Genomic DNA, 27,804 nt, shown 5'->3' on the forward strand with positions numbered 1-27,804 from the left:
CTTTGTCTAATCCAGTTTATTCTTTCTCAGTAAAAGAAAAAGTTGGAAAGGTGAAGCATAAAGTAAAGCAATGGAAACAAAAATATAGAATTTTCCACGTTCATCTTCCCATTTTATAACCACATTACAACCAAAAGCAGCTCTACACTAAAGTGTAAGTGAAAAGCAAAAAGGGGTTAAATAAGTTTTTCTTTAAGATACAGAATATTCATTCATTATGCATTTTCTGTTCATTCCTTCCACAGTCCACCAGGAAAACGTTGAAAAGTAATTATTTGCTGATTTTAACTTTCAGCACTCTGCTCACCCCAGCCGCCACCTCCCTCCTCCTCTACAGCAAGAAAGAGCGAGGGAGGGGGGAGACAAAGAAGGTGAAATAAGGAAAAACAGAGCAATCAATCAGGGGAAAGATGAGAAAAGGAAAGTGAAAGGCAGGAGGAGGGAAACGCATGTGAGCTCATCATGCTAGCTGGAAATGAAAACATGGGTATTAAAAGGAAGAAGATTAAAGTATTGAAAACCTTGCATCACATCACCTTTAAAATGTGGATAACTGAAATGAAGGCCAAAGACAAAAACCTGAACTGTAACAACTGTCACCCATCTCAAACAGGAACCTCTGAGTAACGCTCTTCTGCCATCTCAGCTTCAGTCCAAACTCAAATCATACCACAATGTTTCGATCTTGCCTGCATGTGCTCAGTGTGAACAAAAGTTGAGCACATGAAACAACACAAAAGCATGACAGAGTGTGTGTATTTGTAAAAGTACAGAGGTGTGAGGACGTGTACAATGCAGACATTTCAGGCAGAGTCATAAATCGTACACTCACTTCCATGTACGTCATGTCCTGTAAATGTTGTCTTCCTGAAGTTTGTACACCAGCACGCGTAATCCACATGTTGCTATAAAACACACGTGTGGAGAGGACATGGTCTTCATGTCGTAGGAGCTGTGGGGAATAAGGAGATGACGACCGAGACGAAAAGAGGAAGACAGAGAAAATCTGCGACAAATTTAAGTCTTGATCAGTCACATTCCAGCGTTGGAGACAGATCCGTGTGCAATCCAAGGACAGCCAGCTCATTCACACGGCATAATGTGTTTAAGTCCGGCTCACACTGCAAGTTCTGAATTTGGACTTACAGTATCACCCCCCATTTTCATTATAATGGCCTCCTGGACTGGAGCCGAGACACCTTCGGAATAAAACAAAAGAGTAAAAAGGTGTCCTTTAGAGGAAGAGAGAAGGATGTGAGTTGGTGAGGGGAGCAGTGAAGATTGGGCTTTGATATCCTGATAACCTGAGGTGGGTGATTAACAGGTGTTTCTAAAAGTTTAGGATTAGGGGTAGTGGACGGCCAGGGGGTAAGACACTGACTTTAACTGAGGCTGGCTTGCTCGGTTTGCTTCACAAAGTCCATGCTTGGCGCAGAGTACAAAGCAGCTCTGTCTGATTTTGAGGTAAAGAGCACAGTCTACAAACAGCGCCAAAGCAGAAGTGTACACAAAGGGTAACCGTCCTGTTCTCCTCCTTCTCTTGTCATTCTTTGTTTTTGTTTTGTTTTTTTATTTTTTTGAGGTAAAGAGTATAGTCTTAAACTGGCTTCCAGGACAAAGATTTGTATAAAGCATGTTATTTCTTCTCGTCTTCTCCTTAAATTCGTTCTTACTTCACTCACACTTGTGTGGTCAGGAGCTCGCAAAAAAAGTGAAGAAACTCTATATTTCCTTTACTCTTTATTGTTCTGTCATTCCTGGGTTTGGATTTTTCCAAAAGGCATCTTAGCAGCAGGGATATGATCAAGCCAACAGAAGCAGAAAGTAACCAAGATATGGGATTTAGAAAGGGAGAGTATAATTTAAAAGAAAAGTGGGTGAAGGTTTGTATCCAAAAAACCTGCAAAAGTCTTGAAGAACAAAACAAGAGGAAAAAAGAAAAAAAAAAAATCAAATCCCTGTTGGTGCTAAGACACCGTCTGAACACCGAGATTCTTCTGAGCCACCAGCACGCTCAGGAGCACTCTTCTCCGATGCGCTGGCATGAGCGGCCCACCTTGCGGTCGAGCTTTACCATCTTTAGGACGGCCTCCTGGCGGCCACGGCCCAGGTGGTCGAACAGACACTCGTGTTGCTCTGGGAGCCGGTGGAGCATACAGAAGACATAACCTGCAGGGTGGGGTGAAGGGTGGGGGTGCATGAGAGGGAGAGCGGTTAATTTTGCCAACCTCAGCAAATGTACAGTACAGTTACAAATTACCATGGCTGCACTTAAAACTCAGAACCTGAATTTAAAAGTTATGTAAACGCGTGCATCTCTAAATAAAAGCCTATTATGTGAAAACATTTGAAACCACTACACTTTATACAAAAAGTAAAAAAGCAACACTGTAGATGCCAAAACAGGTTGAGATACACTCCCTTTTTAAATGGCTATGGGCAGATAAGATTTACTGCTCTGCAACCGTGTCTTTGTGAAACGTCTTGTTAGCAGAGAAGACATTCTAGTTGATAGCTTCCTCTTTTGAATCTATTCAACAAAGGCAGACAACCCTCATCTCTCTCATTGACTCTCTGTCTGTACTGTAGCACTCTCAACAAAAGGCCCTGCCACTGTAGGAGGCTCGTTAAGCTCAGAGAAGCTCGTTAGCTCTCATCGTCTTAAATTCATTCATTAATACACATAATAACACTGCTGGCATTCAATGAGCGGTGATTAAAGGCCCAGTTTGACAGCTGGTTGCTATGCAATTAAAACCTATGCGATTACAGCACACACGAATGGAGTGGAAGGGAGAGTGTTTTGTAGCATTTGAGGTTCTATAAAGGGATGGGCTGCGAGACAATGTCCAAATCCAGGGGGGGCAACAGTGGTAATCCACACTACTTTCTTAGTGTTATAAAAATAAAAAATAAAATGGCTTGATGACGTTGTACAAATTTAAAGCTCATTAAGATGCTTCATGCTACGTACAATAGCATATACATATCACTCTATTTTACAGCAAAACAAACAAACACATATGATGATTCCCTGAAGACATTCATTTTTAACTGCCTGAAAATCTGTGTATGTTACGATAGATGTCCATTTGTCCCAAATTAAACTGCACCAACTCATTATAAGCAAGATATTTTGGACTCTTTTACCACACTACTTTTTAAAAGTTTGTTATAGAAGACCACAATTTTGTTATTCCCCCATTAAACACCCCGTAACAAAAAATGTTCCACCAAGCTCACTGCTGACGCTTTGAGCTGTGAATGGAGCTGAGAGTTAAAACATCAACAAGCTGGGAGGACATTTTGTGATTTCAAAATGCGTCTGGGAAATATCCATGTGTTCACTAAGTTTCAAGTTTTCAAAGTTTTTATTGCATAAAATCCAAACTGTCTTAAATATTTATTTTACCTGAGGTAAAACTGAAAAAAGGCTATTTCAGGAGAGTAGCTGAAACACACACATTCACTCACACATTGTGCAGAAATCATTTACACATAACCACTTATTGTAGGAAAGACATTAATTAATAGGCTAATTATGCTATTAATTTTTTTCCCATCACTGCCGCTGCACAGCGTGCAACATGCTGGCAAGGCCAAATGGATTGCAGCCATTGTCACATTAAAAAGTACAGTGTGACTGGATGATTCATTATTTTTACATACAAGAGCCAGATCTGTAACAAAGGTTACTGGTTAAATGTATTGTGGTATTTCTCTAATTTTAGGGACCATTGCTTGCAAAGTGAAACACAAGGAAAAGTGGCAGGCAAGAATAAATTCCTGCTTCTCTTTGATCTCAGAAGAGAACCTGTATGATCTAATTAGCTTTTTAAGTTCCTGTGCCTTCACTCCGTGCCACCCTAACACCTAGTCAGATGAATATTATAGTCACTGTGAAACAGCAGAAGTCCACCGAGTGTGACAACACTGGATCAGATACTCTGCTGGAGCTATATTTTCTCCCCCATTTACTATCTGAAAAGCGTTCATGCTTTCAACTCATTATCAGACCTTCTTAGCTTACACTGTGAAACATTCTGCAGAACCATTAGCAAAGTAATCTGCAATTATAGCAATAGTCAGAAATCACTATAATTGCCACCATTTCCCCTTCAGTCTGTAAAAAGCATGTTTTCATAGTAACCGTTGGACTATTAAGGATGGATGGCCCATGCATTAAGTAGCGCCTGGTGGGAAAAAACAGGCAAGTCAATTTCCAATTTAGAAATTATTGCGTGGGTTTAAGCAGATGGTCTTTAAGCAGTGAAGAGCTGTGACTTTTTAAGTACTTTAATTTGTATGCAAACAAGTTGATTAGCAAGCCAAGTATTGCTTTAAACTGCATTAGTGTTCGTGGTAATTGGCTTATGTTTTATGTGCAATGTGAAACATTCAGGCTTTCTGTAATGGTTCCCCCAAGGCTAGCAAAGGCACTCTGGTCATCGACATTTCCGTCAACACACAAACACATGCTCAGGTAGTAGATGCATTTCACTGCGCTCAATGTAAAATTCGCAAAACCATGACTGACTTCACCGACCCATCATGCATTTATGTATTAAGAAGGCCAATATCAATGATTCAGCAGTCATTTATCACCTCATGCACATGCAAGACACATAGCTGAGGTCTTTAATAATAGTTACCACTACTTAAAGCTGGAGTGCAAAACTTTTGCCTCGTCTCTTTGGCAATAAGAGTATTTACACAAACACTGTCCACGTCTGCGGGTGAGCTTGCTGCTTTAATGTGCACGCTACTGTGTGTGAGTGGGCCTGTGCATGTACAGGTATCTGGTCATGGGTTAAAGCAGTGGTTCCCAACTGGTCCAGTCACAGGGTCCAGTCCTTAGCTCAAGGTCCACACAGTTTAATATAGTCAGAGTCATACAATGATGCAATGCCGTCGAGCTAGTTTGCGGTCTCTGTTTAGTAGCTGTCCATTTTTCCTCTCGCTCTACAGCAGGCAACGGCACTTCAAAATGAAAGCTCAGTGCGGGAAATTAACTGTACTTCTTTACAAACACTTGCGGTCCATTCAGAATGGACCCATGACCCACCAGTTGGAAACCACACGGTCATAGTATGTGTTCCAGTGTATGTTTATGCGTGCAGAGTTGTGTTATCGTACCACAGCGACAGGAGCCCAGCTCTTGCTGCACCAGCTCCAGTTTGGTTTGGCAGCGATGGCAACGTTTGCGGCTCCGCTGTTTGGAGCCGCTGCGAGACGAGGATGATGATGAAGCAGACAAAGATGACGATGAAGACTCCTCACCCTCTGCCACCTCAGCCACTCGTGCTCGCTTCTCGGGTGAAACGTCGCTTTCTGACTCCGAGGCTGGAGACACGTATTAGCAAAGACAAAGAGAAAACAAGGCTGTCAGCTGTGCTCCAATCCCACAAATATTTTTTTCGATTAAACATATTTGTACTTTTAATAAAGGTAAGAACATGTACAGTAGAAGTTTCTGGATGTACTGTTCATGCTGTACTGACTGAAGTGTGGAGTCAAATGCAAAATGAATAGTAAAACGTTGACAGCTCAACAGCAGGCCTCACACAACTTTAAACATGTTCTATTAGATAAAAACTTGTCTATAAAATGCAATAACACATCTTTAATCAATCTGTTTATACTCCACTGTTCAACTTAGGGTAATCTTCTGAATTTGGTTTGAATAATTATGATTAAAAATATGTATCTTGGACCAAATGTCTGCAGTCCTGTATCTTAGCCAAAATTTTCATTCTACATTTCAAATATTGTCAGCAAAATAAAAAGTCTTTCTAGCATCATCACGTGGCAGCATTACAGAACCAAATAAGCTTGTCAGATACAAAGTATTAGGCAGCTATGAAGAGATCTGTGTTCTGCCGTGGACAGATACAAAAGCATTTTAAGGTTAATCAACCTTCAAGAAATGGATTTAAATAATCAATCTACCAATATACTTACAGCCAAACCTTCTCCACATTTTATAATCCCCCTACCCAGATAAGAATCCAAAAAGCATTAATCCCCTGTGTAACCAGGAGAGCTGCTTTGACTAGAATTTCAAGAGAAAACTTAGGACATCCAATAATAAGCTATACAACAACTTCTATTTAATATAAACAGATGATAGGATGCTGGAGCAAAAACAGCTTTTTGCGTTAAATAAAAAAGGTGCTTTGCAGATTAATGATTCTCCTGCATTAGTTTAACGCAGCACCTGGAGACAGGTAGAGCATGTAGCCAGTTCCACTGTCCAGCTGGAATTTCAACTCAGCTTTTCTCATCAATCCTGCAGACTTTTTCCCCTGCCCCAGCCGAATGCTGATCAGCGCTCAATAAATCTCTGAGAACTAGGCCAAGCTGAGCAGCCAGATCCCCCTAGCCTGGCTCATCGATCCCTATATGTGCGAGAGCATGTGTGTCTGTACATGTGCAAGTACATAGTGGGTTTTTTTTCTTTGAAAAATTGTGCCTTTTGTTATCCTGGTAAATCTCTGTGGCCAATTTACACTGGCTGAAATATTAACAACTAGCAAGTTATTTATTTTTTTTTTCATGTAAAAAAAAGAACTGAAGAACTGATTTAGGCGTATAATAGGTTGCACAAAAGCATATCCAGGCTTTACACTAAAACACATTTAGAGACAGTAAAAAGTGAAACATCAGCTCAGTCACAGCACAAGGTTTAAATGATGCTGCGTGTGCATGGGTGTGCTCACATGATCCCGCTGCATTAGACGAGGGATCAACATGTTCACACACCACTGCTGAGCCTTGCCTGCTCCGCAGTCATCTTAAATCATGTGTGAGATTTCACACGTGTGAGTGCAGCAGGTTGTGTCACCTCAGGGTGAAGGCACAACAGAGGGAAATCTACACTAGAAGGCAGTCTGCAGTCTTCTAAACCTTGTTAAATTTATTTCAATCATTGCTGCTAATGCTCCAGTGTACACTGGCTCCTGCATGCTCCATGTTTTAGCTCTGGAAGATGTCCATCATTGTGACCTGTTGTCTCTTAAATAATGCAGATTTGTTTCTTAAATTTGTAGATTTAAACACAGGACCTTCTGGTTATGATGATCTGTGTGACCTTTACAATTTTGAATCTTAATCCTTTGTCTGTTTTTATCATTCTGTGCAACTAATGCATATGTATATATTTATTTGTAGCCAGCATTTGCACAAGTTAGCACTTGCTTGCCTTTACATTTGCACCCTTTTGCAGACACACTCTACTGCGTCCCCAATATCCTTCCCTCTGCTCTTTCCACTGGAAGAACAATTAACCTGGCTATTTTGGATCAATCCGGTGATGTTGATGTTAATGGCTCCCCCACTCCAATAGTTTAAGTGGACATGACAAGCCCACGGTGCAAAACACAATAATGGATATTGTAATGGAAGTGCTGAGGCTTACCTGACTCAAAGGAGCGTTTTGTGGGAGTGGAGAGTGAACTGAAGACTGTGTCTGTGCTGGATACTTCTGAAAGAGAGATACAGTGAGAAAAAAGGAAGAGAAAGAAAAAGATGTAAAAAGAAAGTGGAAGAAAAGAGAGGACATAAGGACACTGGTTTCTTACTTGTGAGACTCTGTTGTAATTTCTCTAAGACAAGTGTAAAACAAAATCAAATGTCTTCTGGCTATATTGACAGAGAACAGACAAATAAATCATTCAACAATAAATCCCCTAAAAATAGACAATACAATTGCCAACGGTACAACAGTCCTGATATTCACACTTGCACACATATATTGATCATGTCTTTGCAGTGGTGGCTCCGACACCATGGAACACACTTCTCACAGATATACGACCTGTGATCTCTGTTGCTAAAGACTGGCTTGTTCAAACTGGCCTTTGACTTGCCTCATCCTGTCTAGTGTTTGTAAATTTTGTGTGTTTTAACTTTGTTTCTTATGTTTTATTGATATCTCTGCCAGATGTAAGCCTAGAGGGGATCATGCATTTGGTTGTGTGTGTGTGTGTGTGTGTGTGTGTGTGTGTGTGTGTGTGTGTGAGTATTTGTGAGTCTGCAGCTGATCAGGGGTCCGTTTCAGAAAGGTGGTTCCACAAACTCTGAGCCTAACCCTGAACTCTGAGTTGAGTAACTCTGAGATGGGAAACTCTGGGTTACGGGTTTAAGAACAGGTGATTTCAATCAGTTCAATCAACACAGAGTTTGTTCACTCTGAGTTAACTGCGTGCACCACGACTTTAAAAAGCCGTCATCAATGGAGCCCCGATACCATGATTCACCATGGCAACAAGCGACAAGAAAAGGTCTGCATTTTTTTACTCCTCTGGAGTTGGATATTTTACTGCGCTCATACAGCGAATTTGAGGCTGTTTTCAGGAAGAGTAACACGGCTGCAGCAGCGAAGAAACGGGAGTCGGCGTGGGAGAAAATTACTGCTCGAGTCAGTGCGCAAGCTTAAATTTATTTTATACATTTATGCAATCACAATAATGTTAGACTACAGATGCAAACAGGTGGAATGGTGTTAAAGCTAAAATTTAGTTCACTTAGATGCAATCCCACCTCATTATTTTTCAAGTGAAAATGGTCTAAAAACAAGTTACTTTTAGGTATGATTTGTTTTGACTAGAAATGAGACATTTTGACTAGAAATAAGACAAATATTCTTGGTATGATTTTGAGTTTTTGCAGTGTGATGCAGTCTGACATTTTGAGACCGTCAATCTACCTGCACATTAATGCTGTGAATGGACTTCATATTCACATAGTCTCCTTCATTTTGTGAAGAAGCAATGATGGGAATGTGGGTTCCATCAGTGCACCCTATCACACTGGGAAATCCTAAAAGAAATTAAAATGACTAATCCCAGTCTGAGGTTGCAGCACCATGTCATTAACTGAATATGATTTATAATCATCAATTTTAACTGATTTCTACATCATTCACTTGCAATCCTGTGGAACTCCTCCTTGATGACCCTCACAGGTTTATGTCCATGGAACACAACAAAAGAGTTTAATAGACGTTTCAGAGCTAGGGACACTTTTCTCACAGCTCTGCAGACAGTGGCCTTACTGATATTTTCTGCATCTCCGATATTATACAGAAAACTCCTGTTTGCAAAAAAATGAAGAGCAACATCTGGGTAGATGAAAGTGCACGTCCACGGTTGGTGACGTTGGTTATGTCACGATGGATGAGGTTATGGCTATAAATGATGGGCTGTGATGTGAAACCACACCTTTCAAAAAGAAAATATTCTGGAAATGATAATACGTCAATTCTGGGCCTGTGAATAATCTCCCGACGAATGCGTAACTCCCTCCTCAGTAACACTGCCTCTTCATCCACAGGGTCCTCCAAGAACGGACATGCCATGGTCGAAAAAAGTAGATTTAGAACTAGAACACACTTTAGGATCCAACTTTACCTTGAGGACAGATGATCAAACTCGCTGAAACCCGCGCGACACTAAACGAATGAATGAATGAATCACACTGCGTGTGTGGCGTAAGAGGGACGAGACAGCTAGAAACTCGAGGTTCATTGAAGAAAACCTGCTCCCGACCAGGTTAGGTTCACAGAGTCAGTTGCCATAGTAACCCAGCAAGCAATAGTCGTGATTTAAACGTATTGGCTATATTTAGCTCCGATTTAGTCTAGCTACATATAACCCAAATCTAGCCGATTTAATTTTGAAATTGATTAAATGTAATTTTCGCGATTGCAGATTGTGTGCGGTATGATATTCAATCTCGTATGGAGAGTCAACAGTAATTAAAATATGTTTATTTCCATTTTTTGGACATGGTCTCTACATAGCCATATAATTGATGACGTCTATACTTTGGCTATGGTTAGACATCTACCAAATTCTCACTGACAGCCCAAATTCAGCTGTGATTTAGCCTAGACGTCAGGTCTCCATGTAGACGGCTATTAGACATTTTTTAAACCAAAAAATGCTTGCTGGGAACTGACACCGAGCTTCAGTTACCTCTCTTTCTGAAACGGGCTGGAGTTACTCCGCTTTCTCTGTTTTAAGTTACCTCCCTTTCTGAAACGGAAAACCCAGAGTTTCCCTCATTTCAGGGTTAACAGACTCAGAGTTTTCACTAAACCTGCTTTGTGAAACAGACCCCAGGCATACTACTGGACCAAGCATCCTAATATTTTGCAAGCACATTTATGACTATATGCTCAAGGACTTCTTGTGGTTGCAGTGATTCACAATTGTTGAACAACCTTTTTTAATGACTGTTTTATACCATCATCTCACCTATGTTAGCCGGCTGGTGGGGACCACAAGTTTCCCATGAATCAGTTCAGCTAAAAGCACCAAGCCTTGCTTAGTCTGTTGCACACTACATTTTGGCCTCCAGCATGACTCAGAAACATCCATAGAAACGTTTGGTCTTGTTCTGAACCACAGCATCTGCAGATTAATTTGATACCTCACATGTTATGATCCTCTGAAGCGAGGCATGATAGGAGATCAATAAGTCAACCGTTTTTCTTATCTTCACCACCATCTTCACTGTAACGGAACCACCAAGTGCAGCTGTGCCGCATTATGGCTGCCCAGCTGCTCTGTCCTTCGCACGGTATTCTCCACATGGCATCATACCATACCAAGGTATTTCAGAAGCAGAGCATTTTGCCTGTTTGACTTTGTTGATTTCTTGCATCTACCCTAAATGATTTCTTTTTTGTCTGTTTTAACTATGTTTATTGTTGTTATCTCCTACTCTGTTGTGCTGTAGCCTCCAGAAAAAGTTAATCGCCTTTAAATTCCAGTTATGAATGACACGGATCACAAATTTCTGACCGTGTTTTACTTATTAAGGATACATTCAATTTCATAAAAAAACATCATATCTATATTTCACATACTATAAGCAGGAGAATCCGATCTGCTCTGTGGAACTCGCTGCAATTCCATCAAAAATAGACGAAATAGGTATTTTTCTTAAGCTACTGCGACACTTCTGAAAGACGCTGCAGCGCATCTGCTGGAATTACAAGAATTGTCTAGAGCGGCTGTATTCAATCTGAATGGCCAAGCGGCCACCTGGCAGAGATCTGCACTCTACTGAATGCACTTTTCCAGTTTGTTTCTTTCAACTGTTTTTATGGTCTTGTTTTTAACAATTTTACTCCAGTGAAGCACTGTGTGACCTTGCTCTTTGAAAGAGGCTATATTAAATAAACTTTACCCACTTACACACCACACAAACACAAAGGTTAAATATGGAAGCCAAACAACCGTGTAAAAAATTGTTAAACAGCAAATGATTGACAGATTAGGTCATGTGTTAGGTTGCCCTGAAAGGAACATAGTTTACAATCGGAACAGCCAGAGGACAGAAGCTGTTGGAGAGTCTTCTGGTGGTTGCCCGGATACTGCAGTACCAATTTCCACACGGTAGCAAGATAAAAAAGACTGTGACTGAGGTGTGTGGAATCCTTTATTATGCTGTGAGCTTTTTTTCTAAAGAGACTGTGATAGATGTCTGTGAAGGAGAGACGGCAGTCTGCGTGTGTGCAGAGTGAAAACAGTCACAAGACTGCTGACTATAGGTGGGAACAAGAAAAGATATCATCCACCTGATCCTGATAATTTAAAAGTTGGTCTTCAAATGGCTTGTTTTGTCCAACCAATAGTTAAAATCCCCAAGATCTCCTGTTTGCAGTAACATAACAAATATAATAAGAAAATCCTTACAATTAAAAAGCAAGAACCACAGACCTGGTACCACTTTTGCTAGAAAAAATTCTTCAACAGTTAATCAATTATCAAAAAAGTTGCAGATTCCTCTTTTGTCAATCAACTACTCAAAATCGGTTATTTTTCACAGGTCTGGTAACATATTTTAGCATCAGTCTAAACTTAAATGTGTGACTTAAGTGGATTTTTAACTTGTTGATGAGTAAACATAAATGAATACGTTTGTCGGTCTGTGGGTGAACTACAAGCCAGTCCCATGAGCAACCTATTTAAAAATCTAAAAACCAGAAATAATCATGTCCTTATGCAAATCACCCACAAGCTCCAGATGTACCCGAGAACCAGGTGGCTGTGGGCACAATGTTTCACAAGTTCCACACATCTGTTTGGTAGCCACTTCATTGTCCTGTCCTGGATCGGCCTCCACAAATAACCTTGTCACTGTATAGCAGTGACCGATGAACTGGCAATTGTAGGTGTCCTCTTAAAACCTTCACTTCTGAATAGATACCCTTTCCTATCATTCTCTTTATCTGTGCCATGAGGACAAATATAGCCAGAGCAGGACACTGCAGCTGCTGCTGGTAGAAACTAGTAGCAGTCTTCTACAGAAAGATGCCCTGAACTAAAAGCTACAATACTCTGGTTGTGACCACTAAAATTTGAGCTTGTGTATCAAAACACACTTATAAACAGTCAGACCACATGACTTCAATGTATATGAGTAGGTAGCATTGGAGACCATACAGACACATCCTTACAGAAACATTATGCAACTTTTTATTTACCTTAAAATAACAGCTTTGATATCATTGTGATGGTACACTGACTTGTAATAGTGAGAATTGCGCCTCTTTCATTTCCACTCCGCTTCCCAAACACCTGTTCTTGCACTATGTAACTTTACTAAGCATGTAGGGTCTCTTGGGGAAAAGTACTTAACGCTTCATGGCATTAGCTAGCTTGGCCTTTTGGCACTGCTTATTGTTTTGTTTTCTCAATGCTTCATCTGTACGGGTGTCACTTTCTTTTTTTTGATACTACGGATGCTGAGAGTTTGAAAGATTAAAAAATACAAACAAGAAGAAGCTAGCTCGGTATTCTCAGTACAGACATCATAGCAGATGTGAAGAGACCAAAGTGGACATTGATTTAGGAAGCAAATAAGAGAAGAAGAGTCTGTGCATTCCAAAATATACCATCGTATTTAGTATACCAGAAAAAGATTACATAGCATATAAAATACAGTATGCCAAAAATACCATGATGTCTTAATGCATCCAGGCGCATTTTGACAGCATCCTTTTTTGACTATTATGACCCACAATCCTCTGCGCAGCGGAAGATGCGTCACGTCGTCTGAGCCGCCAACAGATGACAGCTTGACAGCTTGTTGACAGCTCATTTTGACAGCTCTCAGAAGCCACAGTGACGGATGACAGCCAATCAAGTGACTGAAGACCAGTGGTATAGAAAGTAATAATAAGAATAGGAATTGTTTAAGTGAACAAAATAATAATAGGGATTACCAAAAACAAAAGGATATAACTATGAAAATAACAATGGCAGAGAACACGGATATGTACTTTCAGTGTTGTGAATATATTATGGTAGAATCTACAATTTATGCAGTTATTACTTAAAAGGTAAAACTACATACATTGGAAGGGCACAACAGCAGAGTTCTTTGGGTTGACCTCTGTCTCTGGCAAGCTCGGTCAATGGCGTTTTATCTCCAAGGTAACAGATACATGAGCAAAAGTTCAAGGCGCAATGTTATGACGAAGTAGTACATCCTAATTATATGTAACAGTACATATTTTGTTGGGGCAGTTGAAGTATGACCTGACAGTAAAAAGAAAAAGTATGCAATTTCAAAAGTAGGGATAGCAAGTGACCAAGCAAGAGGTAGTACAAAAGTAAACTAACACACCAAAACACCAATTCTTGCATATTGTTGCTTTAAGTGTGTTCCAGACCCCATAGGCTCAAAAACAGAGGCAGCAAAAATGTATCCTTCCAGCAGGTATAGCCTATGGCACTCATCCAAAATAATAAACCCATTATAGATAATAATACATTTTACTTGAAAAGAAAACCTAACAACATTCATCTCTTAATAATAAACTACTGTCTTACCGTCCTGAGCAGGTAGAGATGGCACTCCCGTCTCTCCTGGCGAAGGGTCCTCTGATGCGTTAGGCATTGACATCAGTGACTGACTGATGCTGCTGTTTGTTTCATTACAGAACATGTCTGCTTGGCTGCTGCTGGAGCTTGAGGAGGCCTTTGGGGCACAATCGTCATCTGGCTGTTTCTTCTGGATGTCTACGAAAATAGTCAAATGGCAAAACAATTGTACGCATCCATAAAACATGTTTGAATGCATCTACCAGCTTTGGGGTATGTTGTGGTTAATAACATGGGCAACAGGCCAGACAAGTGTGATATAGGGGGGAACTCTGGCACATCTTTGAGTAATGCTCAATATCATTTAGAAATTCTGGTGCACTGACACAGTTTGCAACTTGCAACAGTCCCACACACAAATTGGATGGAATTTGTGGCTGAGATGACAAAGAAATGCAGAAGTTCAAGTATAAAGTATATATAAAATAAAAAGTTAACAACTGTCAAGCTAAAAAATGGCCGAAAATTGGCGTTTCCACCCATGTGTCTTTTTTCAATTGCTGCCAATTGGAACAACTGTAACCTTTCCCACTTAACAAAAAAGCCAGATGTTAGTGGGTGTCCAGTGTTTAGTTTTTTGTCCAGTGGGAAAGGAGCTTCAGACCTTCTCTTTTCATCACTCAAGGTTTTTCCAGAACAGTTACAGAAGTGGAGACAGTTTTTGGACCCCCTTATTTGGCCCACACAGGTCTATGTCAGACACAAGATCAGTCGCCCAAACAAGCACACAGAAGAAAAAGAACTTACCTGCAAAACATTTCGAGCAGAGATTCATAGTTTTGCTCGACCTGAGGAAAAAAACAGAGAGCGAAAGCACATGTTAATCAAACGGTGTGTATCAGAGGTCCAAAAAATGCAGAGTGGGACGCAAACAAAATGTGCCTTTTGCTGGTGGGTATCCATGCAGCAAAAGCAACAACATGTTTCCATGATCCGAAGTCGAAGCCTAGGACTTGATTTCTCATTTAGGATCCCAGTAGGGAAAAATTCAAGATGAAGATTGTGATCTGTTACAGTATTAAATTATTCACTGCATCCAAAGCTGCAATGTATGAGGCTGTCAAGGTCTAAGTGGCACACGAGCTACCAGGCTACATCAACTTGAATGTGACTTTTGTTTAGATCCATTTCTGCGCATATTTCAACCCATGCATGAATATTAAATATAAAGACCTTGAGGAGACACAAAAAACTGTATGCTTAGTTCATAAAGTGAACGTCTAGGGAAAGCAAAAATAAATACGCGTAATGAGTTTGTCACAATACAGAAAATTGTGTTATTAAGCATCCAGCCAGATTTGAATAATTTAAAAAGGCACCAAGTGTATAAAATCACATTTCAAAATCATGACAAAAAAAGGCAGTATTCTCTGCTCTGAGACACTGAGGGCTTGTCCACTGAATGACATGCCCACAGCCACGCCCACCTATGGAAAGGCTGCACCCTCTTTTAATTACAGCACTACAGTGTCCATCTAGTAGTTTTATTCAAATTCAAAGCCAGAGGATGCTGACCTGCCAAAAAAATCAACAAAGTCTGCAACACAGTGATAATTTTTATTTATATTGTCAAACAACAACAAAACTCAACAGCTCTAGTTCTTAAAAAGTGTAGGGGCGGGGCTTATGCCAAAGGAAAAAAAAACGGGACGGTCTAACACTACAATTCGTTAATCTATAGTTCCCAGTCTTTTCATGTTTTTTTTTCAACTATGTTTTTCTAGCATATAAAGATTTTACTTTACCCCGACTTAAATGTTTTTGAACCATACCATGTCCCCCTGGTATCCAAATTGTACAGTTAACACCAACAGTAATTACAGATGTACAGAGGACATTTATATTCACATCAAACTTTTTTTCAATATTAAAATTCAACATCAAGTGACTGTTCTAGCTAACAAGCTCACAAATGATGACTGTATATGTAACAGTAAAGCATCAGGGAGTCATAATAAACTAGCTGTCCGGCAGGTAAAGAAAGTCTCACAGAAAGTTAATATAGCTTTAAAATGAGCTGAACTGAAGTCAAGTGCTGTTGTTAATTTTACCTACAGTATATCTGTAGTGGTGAAAATAAAACTCAATTAAATGTGTGTAGGATTTAGTGGCATATGGTGATGGGGTTACAGGACTTGAACTTCTCCTATGTAACAAGTGTGTAGAGGAACTATGGTGGTCGATGCGAAAACGCAGAAATGTGTGTGGCCCTATCTAGAGCCAGAGTTTGATTCTTGGTTACTGTAGACAACATGGCTGACTCCATTGAGGGGACCCACTCAGTGTGCAAATATGTGTTTCCTAAGATAGCAAAGGCATGACACACCCTACTCACCCTCCTGATTGGCTAGTATCCCTTGCTTTTGTTGGTGGATTGGTTAGATTTAAGGCAAGTGGAGTGAGACAGGTTAGGGTTAGGGTAAGAATGTCAGAGTAAGCCAATCAGAGGCAGAGTAAGGCAGAGTGGGGAGAGTCATACCTTAGCTACCCTAGGAATCACAAATTCGAGCTCTGTATCATTCTACGGTAACAAAAATACAATTCTTATTTTCAGGTGATTATAAACTAATGAAAACACAGTTATGGATATTGTATGCCATTTCTGCCAAGAGATGCCTCTAAATCCAACACACTGGACTTTTTAAAGGTTACAGGACATGATCAAGGTCAATGGTTAGTTGTATCTGACTAACAAACATTGATTCTGTAGTCATAACAATGTGCAGTGAGGTTGAAAATGTCAGTGTGGTGGAACAAGTTGGCTTTACAGTTGATTTCCCACAAAAATTTGAAGGTCTCTCTCACTGTATTGGCAAAGTACACAGATATTACAACCAACTACTCAATTGGTCTGATGAAGGTGAGCAAAAGGCACTGATGGAGAAAACTACAAACCTCTATAATGTACCAACTACAAAAAGGTCTACACACACTTTATCCTTCCTATCGTGGAGAAAGATCTTTGATATAAAATTGCTGTTATAGAGTTGATCACTGAAGCCTCACTGATTTTAGTGGCACAACTCGATCACAACAGATGGCACTAGCTTTCCTCTGGGAGGGCTCCTCTCATTTCCTCTCCAGCCCTCGTCCTTACTGTCTGCGCATTGAGCGTGACGGTCGCTGCTATCAGTCACATTCTATTTATTTTTGGTGCTTCGTTGCGCACCTTTGTCCTCATTTCTAAATGTAGGGGTCAGCTGCGGCCAACCTGAGGGCTGTCTGTCAGTCTGCTGGTGTGTGGTCTTGGGTATAAAAGAGAGTAGAGGAAGCAAGAAATAAGGATAGAGAAACCTCATCATGAGGCATGTGCGGGGAGGAAGCCGATACCGGGTAAACAACAAGTCATATCCTGTTGTCAACCTTATAAATCAGAGGCAATCAAATCACAGATTAATTAAGGAACTAAAAGGGGTGAGAAAGGATGAGGGGAAAAACATGCAGGAAAAAAGCTGCAGCATGCTTGTTAGGCTGAGTGAAGTTTGAACAGAGCGCACACAATCAGTCTATCTCATAGCTGGCTCACTGCTGTTACTAATAAGACTATCTGATTGGAACCGACAGCAAGATGGGCTCCGTCGCCTTGGTGATGAAGCTGATGAGTGACACAGAGGAGCAAAGGGTTGGATGGGTGATAAATGTTTTGAGGGAATTAAGTTCAACTGAATATGACTGGTATGAGCAGTTACGTACAAAATAACCTCATACACAGATCGGAGTCTGTTAATACACAGTATTCACAGACATTTTGTCACCCACGCACATGGCTGAATTAGTTATTAGACAATGGTATATCTATGGGGACTGAAACAGCGACAGCAAAGGGCTCAGCTGTGTGTTATGTTACAGAGCGAGGACAGATTACACATTACAGTTCTACATTTGCACCTGGAACATGTCCAGTAGTTCTGCTTTGCTGATGGGCGCCTGAATAAAAGCTCTAAAGGCAGATGAAGCTTGTTCAACTTATCCATTAAGGATACAAAATGGCAACTTCCGTGTTAATCTAAAACATTTTTGCTATGAATAGCAATATAGGGCTAATTAATAAACTAATTCATAATGCAATTGCTTGACTAATCCAGCAATTCTCTATAGCCTTGGCAACCATAATCTTTATTACTTTCCAGTGTTATACATCTTTTGTGCTAATATGAAATCATTAGGCTGGTGATGTAGTAGTATGGATTTTAGAAATCAGTTTCTTTCTCATGGATCCCACACAGCATACCTCAAACAGGAAACATGATGTAAAGCATATTTTGGCAATATAACATACATTTAATATAAGATAACTCTTCTTTCAATATATTTAAATGTGTTAGACCATTGCCAGTAATAGAGTTGCAATAATTAATTGATTACTAGTCAACTATTAAATGAATCACTAACTAATCTGATCAGCAGTTAGATGGTGTGAGTAATTTTTTCAGAAAAAATAGTCAAATTCTCTAATTCAAGCTTCTTTAATGTGAATATTTTCTGGTTTCTTCACTCCCTTTATTAGGGATGCACCAAACTAATACCTGGATCGAATATCAGCCCCAATATCATCGAAATAGATGGATTGGGTGTCAGAAAATGCAACCTACACCTGAGGTAATCCTTTCCCTTTAAATCTATTGCGACGCAAGCTATGTCATACGTCATGGTGCGAAGGAGAGAATCTGCTGTGTGGAAGTATTTCACACTATTTCAGCTGCTGTTGCACAATTGTTTTGTTTTTTTGTTTTTGTTAAAAATAAATAGTTCATCATTGCACTAATCTGTTTCATCTTGTTTTGTTTTATCTTGGGAAAGAACTGTGTAGTCATCAATGCCTGATGCCTCTTAGTCTTTTACTGTTCTACATGTAAAGGTATACAGCTTTTTAGGTCAACCATGGTATCGGATCGTTATAGGTTATCGGCTGATACTCAAAGCCACAGCATTGGGATCGGTATAGAAACTGAGAAAGCTGGATCGGTGCATCTCTACCCTTTATGACAGTGAGTTTCTTTAGGACAAAACAAGACATTTGAGGATGCCATCTTGGGCTTCAGTAAACACTGATCAGCATTTATTTTAATATTTTTACACATTTTACTAATTTACTAATCAAATAAAACATCAACAGATTAATCGACAATGAAAATAATCATTGGTTGCAGCCCTAGCTGGTAATGCTGTACTGTATGAATGAACAGGAATGCTTTATGGCAAAATTGAAGATCAAGTCACATTTGAACCTTTAAATTAATGTAACACTAAATGAATGCTCCACCAAAATCCCATTCGAGTAACTTAGCAGCTAACCATAGTAGCAACACACAGGAGCTAGGTCTTTAGCAAACAGGGCATTTAGACATGACAGTGGCTACGGTTACATGATGGCTTCTCATTCGGAATGAAATGAATCCGAATGAAATCATTCACATTAAAGTGTTTCCAGGTAGTTTACATGGGAAATATTAATTCCGAATGAGGGTTTACATGGGAGATCCGTTCAATCGCCTTTATTCAGGTCTGCACAAGGTTTGGGGCAGGGAAGGTTTCTGATTGGATAGGGGGCGGGGCGGATGTTACGTGTTTACGTTTACCGGAAGAAAACACTGTAGTTCTCGCTCCGGATAACAAGATGCTTGACAATTCCGTTATTAGTGCCTTTTTCGGGCATGTTTTGCTTATATTCTTAAAGCAGCAGTTCGACAACAACCTTGTTCTGCTAATGCTTCATCTGTTGAGCAGGAGAAGGGAGGCAGAAGACCGTGCTGTGGCGAATGGAAACCGGTGAGTGCAATGAGTCCGACTGCTCTAGCTCAGCCCGTTGCTATGCAGCCCGTTGCTATGCGCGCTATATACGTCATCGCACCAAAAGGGCAAGGAAACGAGCATGCGCAGAAAGACCGGAATGAACTTAAAGAGGAATGAGTGTATACATGCACACAAAATTCTTTCATTCGGAATGACAAACGAAATAAACCACCCCCTTTAATCGGATTTAATTTTCAATCGGAATGACCATTTACATGACCACTTTTAATCGGAATGGCCATTCATTCCAATTAAAAGTGGAATTAAACTGTCCATGTAAACGTACTGACTGATACAGTACTGTGTTTAATTTACTATGTTAAGACAAGTACCAGTTAAGCCACTCTTGCCAACCTTGTCAAGAAGCTACAATGACACATGCACTAAACTAACAGAGACCAATACCAACAATCCACACCTGCAAGGAGAATGTAACAACTGATAACAAGAAACTTGCACAAGCAGACTGTAATAACTAGGCTTACATCTGATACCTTTGTGATTACTAAACCCAGATGTAGTTCACGTTCATCCTATATGCAAATAAAAACTGTCATCTCCAATGCCAAAACAGGCAACCTAAACAAGGCATTCAACAATCTCGCTTTATGATGATACATTTTCAAAGCCACAGTCAGTATAGCTTGCCAAATTAGCTACAATCTAAGTTTCGAGAAGCACTCTGCAGCTTGTGATCATCATTAAGAGACACGGGAAGAATCCCTCTGAAGCCATGTTGAGAAAAAAGTGAACAAGAAGGGTGAATAAACATATCATTTCCCCTTCTTTATTTGTCTCCCCTGTCAGAGATCACTTTGAGACAATCAAGCCTTCTGCTCTCGGGGAGAAATAACAAAAGGAAGAACAAGCATTCATCTCTTGCTAAATGTCAGATGCAATTATGGTTTATGAGGCACAGAGCACCAATCACAGCCATACAAAGGTGCACCTGAACATCCCCCTTCAAGGAAGTTTGGGGCATAAAGAGACGTGTAGAAGTCAAAAAGTAAAAATGAAAAGTGTCCTGATGCTATAAAACAACCTAAAGGAACTTATATTTCAAATGTTGTCATACATCATGCTGACAAGTCTGGAGCATACCAAACAACTCACAGGTGATTCTAACCTATTTCCATTTTTTCCATCCCAAACCCAATGACATAATTTAATAGTCCTCCTGTCCTATGGGTGATCCAAGGACCCACACACTTTTCACAACAAAGCCTACAAGCAGGAGAATCTAATTCAGGGGACAAATTTCTTCACAGAATCAATCATAACAGGGAGCAAGGTCTGCCCTATTTCAAAGGTCCCTCCCAGTACCGCAGAGAAAATCAGCTTTTATCGTGCCCAAATTTGGAGGAAGCCATCAGTGCATACTTAGTGTAACCTCAATGTCACACAATCCAATCTTCCCATCAACTAATAAAACCAGATATTATCCCAATACCATATTGTATAATAGGAATGTGTCCAGGTGCTGATTAATTACTAGTAAATTCATCATCTTGAAAGGAGCATGGACATGTTTCCAGGGGCGTTACAGATAAACGAAAGTTATGGAGATATTAAAAGTACACTGTTTGGCAACTGTCCATCTTGCGATTAAGTGAAAGATCACAACTTGCAGTGAACACTCTGATGTCTTTAAACTTCCCCCAGGTTTCCAGTGTCAGTGTTGATCATAAACTTTGAAATATTGGACTTAATGTGTGGACAGGGGCTGCAGGACTGCATCGTTAATGTTGAAAGAGCAGGCTCAGCTTGACCTTCATATCCTCTGGTATCGATCATTCCCATTATTAGTTAGTCTGCTGATTATTTATTTGACTGATTAATTGTTGGGTCTCAACGTCAGCAAATTCAGGGGAAAATGCCTATTACCTTATCAGAATGTTATTTTGTCAAACCCAAAGAGGAGTAAGAAAACCAGTAATGGTTTACATTTCAGTGAAATCAGTGGACCTTTGCAGTCTTGGCTCAAACTGTTATTCAGTGTGAAATATTGTTGCCAATTAATTTTCTGGTGATCAACTAATTGATTAATTAACTAACTAACGCACATTTTGTGTTTTGCTGCTATAGATCACATAAATTCCTGCAGAGTGAAAAGCACCTCCAATTGACCTTTACCACATAGGTCAACCTGTTTGTCACCTTCAGTGGGGGAGGTCTATCTGATAATCAGGGTAGACTCATATTCAGGCAATACTGTGACTGACAGCTGTTCTGATTGTGAAATCATCTTTTACATTACAATGTCTTAACATCATCATCAATGTCAGTTACACATACTAAAACAACACTCAAAAATATGGTATGTAACACTAATTGTGCACTAGTGACTTGGTAAATGCTAGCAAAAAAATAAGTCAGCACCAGCAGACTGATATTACAGTGAGAGCAGCAATGAGAAAAAATGAAATAACCAGTGTCCATTCCACAGCTGTGATCTTCTGCCTAAAATGGGTTGAGTAATTGTGGATTTGCTCAAAAGAGTTGCTAAACTGGGGCAAATAATACTCACAGTGTTGTAACAGTCTGTTGTAAATGTGAAAGATGTTTGATGCATAAATAAAATATCTTGCAAACAAACGTGTAATTTTTAGTGCTGAGATTCGATAAAGTAAGAAATAACAGAGATGCCATGGTTATGGTGCAGACACGGGCCCTGTTTACATGTTGTTTTAACATGCGTCTTGGGTGATCAGATCAAAAGTGGACAGCTCCAGTAAATGCGCCAAATGTGTCCTCAATGCATCTTGAGTTCTAATTAGTGCTGCACGATTAATCTAATCGCAATCGCGATGTCAGGCTGTGCGATTACATAACCGCATAAAAGGCTGCGATTTGCGATTCAAAGGATAACTAAGGTATTTTTCAACCTTGGCCCTATTTCCCCATGTATATGTGTGCGTATGATTCATAGGTACAACTCCTTTTAAAATTGGTTCAGTATTGAGGGAGGCGGATGCAGCCGGCAGCCGCGAAACGAGCTAAAACGGTAACGGGGGCAAATGCGTCCCCTATAAGTTTGCGCATTAAAAGTGCTTTTTTTCGCCACTGACCGGTTCAGATCGCTTTGCTTGTTGCCCGAAGAAAACAGAGGAACCATGCTGAGTGCCGCGCTGGTTGTTCCGGAGTACAGTTGAGAGTTTTACTGCATCGATTGAAAACAATGGTTCGTGTTTGTGCTTATCCGAATTGCAATAACAGGATGTCACACGACACCCCGTACAGCTTTCATAGGCAGCCTTTGTCGGACGGCGAGATGCTGAAGTTGTGGCTAGTTGTGCTACAAATGGATGCTAACACTCCTGTCCAGACACTGCGCCTTGCAGACCATCAGGTCTGCAGTGTTCACTTCTCCCAAGATGACTACTGCCAGCCGAAGAAGAGAAGACATCCAATCCCGAAACACCTCTTCCTCAAGAAAACAGCTGTCCCACCAGTAGAGAGGGAGGGCTACAGACACAGTGGAGCAAAGCTCTAGCGAGATGACATCACACAGCCCAGAGGTAAGGGCAACGCTTAGTATGCTATTTACAGAGATAGCACTACTGATCTGAACCGGTCAGTAGCAAAAAAAAAAAAACACTTTTAATGCGCAAACTTATACGGGACGCATTTGCGCCCACAAGCTATCCTAGTGTGTGCAGCACGTATGGTCAGGTGACCACCCGACGTGCAGCAGTGACCAACACAAACGCTGAAGAAGAGCATGAGCACGACCATGAACAGGCTGAGTTAGTGGCGAAAAAAACATCTGTTACATGGCGATACTTTGGATTCAGGTACGGCGACGTTAAACAGAGAGACGTGCTGTATAAGTGTAAAAGTTAAAGTCGCCACGTCCCGCGGCAACACGACCAATTTATATCAGCACTCGAGACAGCACAGAGAAAAGTAGGAAGAATGCATGCGAGAGAAAGCCGACCCGTGTAACGTTAAAGACAAAGAGACAACTGAAAGCCGCCAGAGCCTCATAAAACAACGTCCAAGCACAGTTACGCAAACATTTGTCAATGTCACAGGGAAATCATGGACTCATGGACCATGGACATGAACAAACTATATAATAACAAATGAAAAATTGAGCAACTTTGCTCGGGTTCGGCCCACTTGACATGCTGCTGTGTTGTGCTATGGCATGCTGGAATTTGTCATTTACGTGACAACGCCTGAACGCAACACAGGCTCGCTCCGCTGTGTGTACAGTGCCGTGCTGTGCTGCTGTGTAAGCAGCGTATTTGACTGTGCTCAGTCTGTTGATGGTTATTAACACACTGTCCATAAAATAACTATGTCAGGTCAGTGCCCCCCTAATATAATGTAGGGGAAACACTGAATCAAGCAAAAAGACTAATGATACCATTTATGTATTATATTGTAATCGCAATCACAAATCGCAATATTGTCCACTCAAATCACACATTTTTTATAAAATCGTGCAGCACTAGTTCTAATCGCTCAGACCAAATTTGGAGGACGTCTGGGAGTGGCCATATTCTTCCAGCAGTGTGTACACTGATGTGTCCTGGGCCACACTGAAGAACCGCCTACTCAGCTGTCACCCTTGCTTATCCAACATTCCACCAGATAAGCAAACTTTCTGTTGCTGCCATTACACAGGTTCGACGCAGCATTGAGAGGCCACTACAGTTAAACACCTGGCCGGTCTGCTAACACAGCAGCAACTGTTCAACAGTCCCAGCAAACTCAGATTGACACGGAAAGGTTAAACCATGATAACCACTAGCAGTGTTTCCCACAGGACAGGAATGTATTCGTGGTGGTGTGGTCCTGGGAGGGGGGGGGGGTATTAAAAATATTTTTCAATACTCATCTGTGTGAAGAAGTGAACATCCAACGTCAGAGTTAATTACTAACGAGCAGAACCACATGGCCGGGCTCCACCGGCTGCAAACCTACATCACGTCAGCGTAGCGTCGCGGCGTATTCATTTGGGCTCCACTGACTGCGTACGGAAGCGACACGTAGAGACGCCAGCGGGGTTGTTTACTGTTTGCCGAGCCGAGAGGCTGCATGTAGGCTGCATGAAATGTTAAAGCATTTTCCACCTAAGTTATTACATATATTTGAGTTATCTACAAGTTTACTGTACTGTTTGTCATCTACTCGCTTTCAAATGTCCACCACAGACATTTACACAATGTCACGGATAAACATGGGTAAATGTATGGAAAAAATCATCACATATCACCTCTGATAATGGTTTATTCATTTAAAAACACATTGTGCTCGTTTAGCACACTATTTCATATGGTTTTTATCTACTGGAGAGTCGCGTAGGGGAGCATAGCGCGACAAAAATAGAAGAGCCGCGTAAAATAGAGAGTTGTCCCGCGGCAGACGGGGGTTGTCCTGCCGCTCCCGTTGCCAGTGGAGCCACTGTAATTGATTAACAGGGTGGCGAGCTGCTACGGGACTCGCGCTGCAGTTAACACTACTAACAGCGTGAGTTAATGTCTGCACATGTTGAGCTTCCACCTATGTTAATACAGACACAGGCTAATAAAACAGCTAATATAACATGATGAGTTAGAGTTGTTCGGACCACTTTTGGACTTGTTTGCCCACATATTTGTACCGAGAGGTCTTTGGATCCATTCTGCTACTACGTCTACTTCTTCTTCTTCTGGTGGACCAGGTGCGTTAAGTGCGTCTTTACGATGCATACCGCCACCTATTGCACCGGAATTGTAACGACAAGCTACGTTCACAGACACTGAGTCCCATTATAATGTGTTTATGAGCGAGGTCGAACAGGTAGCGCCAAAAGCAGAAAAATCTATATGTGGCGGAGATAATTTATTTGTGGCGCACCGCCACAGATAAATGAATGTATGGGAAACACTGACTAGGTAACATTGGCTGTGCAATGCTAACATTTAGCCCTGTCACTGTGTGTGCAGGCGGACTCTCACCAACTGTCCCCGGCGCCAAGCTCACACTCCCGCAACAGTAGTCCCCCAGTGATTGTGAATGAAATGATGTAGGCTACATGTTAATTTGCATATACTGTAGGGTGGGGAAGTGAGAGCCAATCACAAGTGGTCACTAAAGATACATATGGAGACACTTTCTAATGCCAGGTATGAACAGACGGACTTAAAGCTGTCCACTTGTGATCAGTTCACCCAAGATGAATGGTAACTCACAGACAGGCTCACAGACATCATATTTATCAGGGCGTTCTTCAAAAATACTGTCCCTAGTAATGAGATCTGGTGATTGAAATTGCAATAGTTCTCATTTCAGATAATTTCTACGATTCTCCGTGGTGAGCTGTCACCTCTAAACAAATCACTTCTTAAAATATAAAAACTGTGAATTCAGTACTTGAGTGCAAACTGGGCGAACTCCCATAGCTTATATGAATATAAGTGGGGAAATAAATAAACAATTCTACTCCTATTTGGCTGGGTGCCACATTGCTTCCAATCTTTTCTAATTGAGCTGACAATCATAGACTGTAAACCACAAAAACAAGACAGTAACTCACTGAAGTCAATCAAATTGTGTCTCCAGCATGTACAAAAATAATAGGACAAGCCCTTTCTGAAGTGGCATCTCTGTACCAAATGTGGCTCACAATAACCTTTACCAAAATGCAAATAGTAAGCTAAGTGTAAAAGCACCATGGTGTATTTATAACTTTACATTTGTAATACTTTATATATGTCGTTTAAGGTCATGCAGATGTGCTCTATGGGCTTGTATATTTCAGTAGACTAAAATGGCGTGATTGGTGACAGAAGCATGTGCCTGACACTTAAAAATCATGTCAAATGCATGTCAATATGTGTCACAAAACCTCACAGTATTTTGTGTTCATATTACTCTGTTGAGGTATGGGTCAGTCTTTTAGCACATATCCTGTTTTTGTGCTAATTTGAACTGATAAAATCATCAGTGCCTTGTTTCCACTCAGGTCCAGTTTATGGTTTAACAGCTGCCCTGTGTGTGCTATGTCTAACGGTAACCAACTGCTTCAGCTGTGAACTGCATACTTTCAAACCAGCCGTGTTATTAGCGCTGTCACACCTGTCACATTACCTGCAGGGCTTATTCCACAGCCCTGCCCTGCTCTCTGCCTCTACACGAGAAGGTTACCGAGGCCAGCTGGTGTCAGGCTAGCTGCTAATGCTACAAAACAATGGGGAGGGGGTAATAACAAGAAAAGCAGCTCATCCCTGTTTGAGCTGCTAACGCTAGTGGCTAGCGACTCTGCTAGCTGTTGGCAGAGAAAGAAAGCATTTGCAAGCAAGACATTTGAGAGGTTTTTCGCCTTACCCCCAGAAACCACAGGGGCAGCGCGGGGGTATAACGTTAACGTTACTCGGAGGTTTGCTGCCCTCGCTCCCCGTGTCCCCCATGTCGGTCTTCCGTGTGAGGCTCTCCGCGTAGCAGGTGAATCCGGGGATGGAGTGAGGGCCTCGTATTGGCGTTCAGATCCCCCTGGTTTTGACAAGTACACAGTCTATACCCCGGCCAGATTATCCTTCACAGGTTCACTAGGCGAGGAACGATTTGCCGACACGAGCGGCCACTGACTCCGTAAAATGAAAACCGTTTAAATAGACGTTGAAACACTGAAGCCGTCAACGGCAACGACGGGCAGAGCCACCGGGGAATCCTGGGCCGATCAGCTGGAGAGAGGAGCGAACCACTGCCAGAGAGGGGAGGCGTGTCGGCATCTGGACAGCCTAAAGTGAAACTGACTTGACAGAAAACGACAAAAAACACATTAGTTTTAATCATTTCAAATAATACACGTGCTTAAATACCACTTGTACTCAGTAACTGGTTCATTTAAAAGCTTTGCTTTTGAGAAGTACCTCAGTTAACATGGTATGACCCATACAAAACTATCTTCCTACCAGCACTGCTTCCTACAACTAGAGCCCACAACACCGAGGTGGAGTATTGAGTGCCGTTAGCAGGCATATTTGAAGTTAAAAAAGATTTAATTTAGTCTGTATTTCCTTCACTTTCCATGGTAGTTTCTGCTTCTGTTTGACTGGTGACACATTTCAGTTGTAACATGCCACTCTTGTCATTGTGAATGGTGTTTTGAAACACACACATG

General features: G+C 41.0%; 1 protein-coding gene across 1 annotated transcript; it reads right to left on the reverse strand.

Annotated features, from left to right (window-relative positions):
• LOC125898739 (AN1-type zinc finger protein 3-like) lies at positions 1-27,392 on the reverse strand. The gene is made up of 6 exons (XM_049592665.1): positions 27,009-27,392; positions 14,646-14,686; positions 13,848-14,036; positions 7,418-7,483; positions 5,137-5,343; positions 1-2,169 (listed from the first exon to the last, which is right to left on the reverse strand). Exons 1-6 carry the CDS (start codon positions 27,089-27,091, stop codon positions 2,015-2,017), a joined length of 741 nt encoding a protein of 246 aa, XP_049448622.1. The 5' UTR covers positions 27,092-27,392; the 3' UTR covers positions 1-2,014.
• Between the last annotated feature and the right edge of the window lie 412 nt (positions 27,393-27,804).

This window comes from Epinephelus fuscoguttatus, linkage group LG2 (assembly GCF_011397635.1).
Source record: "Epinephelus fuscoguttatus linkage group LG2, E.fuscoguttatus.final_Chr_v1".
NCBI lineage: Eukaryota > Metazoa > Chordata > Actinopteri > Perciformes > Serranidae > Epinephelus > Epinephelus fuscoguttatus.

What these genes read in the sequence shown, in the direction of transcription:
- LOC125898739 (XM_049592665.1), bottom strand. Translation starts at nt 27,091, where the DNA reads ATGGGGGACACGGGGAGCGAGGGCAGCAAACCTCCGAGTAACGTTAAC. An exon ending in TGCCCCTGTGGTTTCTGGGG is followed by an intron (nt 14,687 to 27,008) that starts GTAAGGCGAAAA and finishes TTTTTTCCTCAG; the next exon opens with GTCGAGCAAAACTATGAATC. An exon ending in CTGCTCGAAATGTTTTGCAG is followed by an intron (nt 14,037 to 14,645) that starts GTAAGTTCTTTT and finishes CTATTTTCGTAG; the next exon opens with ACATCCAGAAGAAACAGCCA.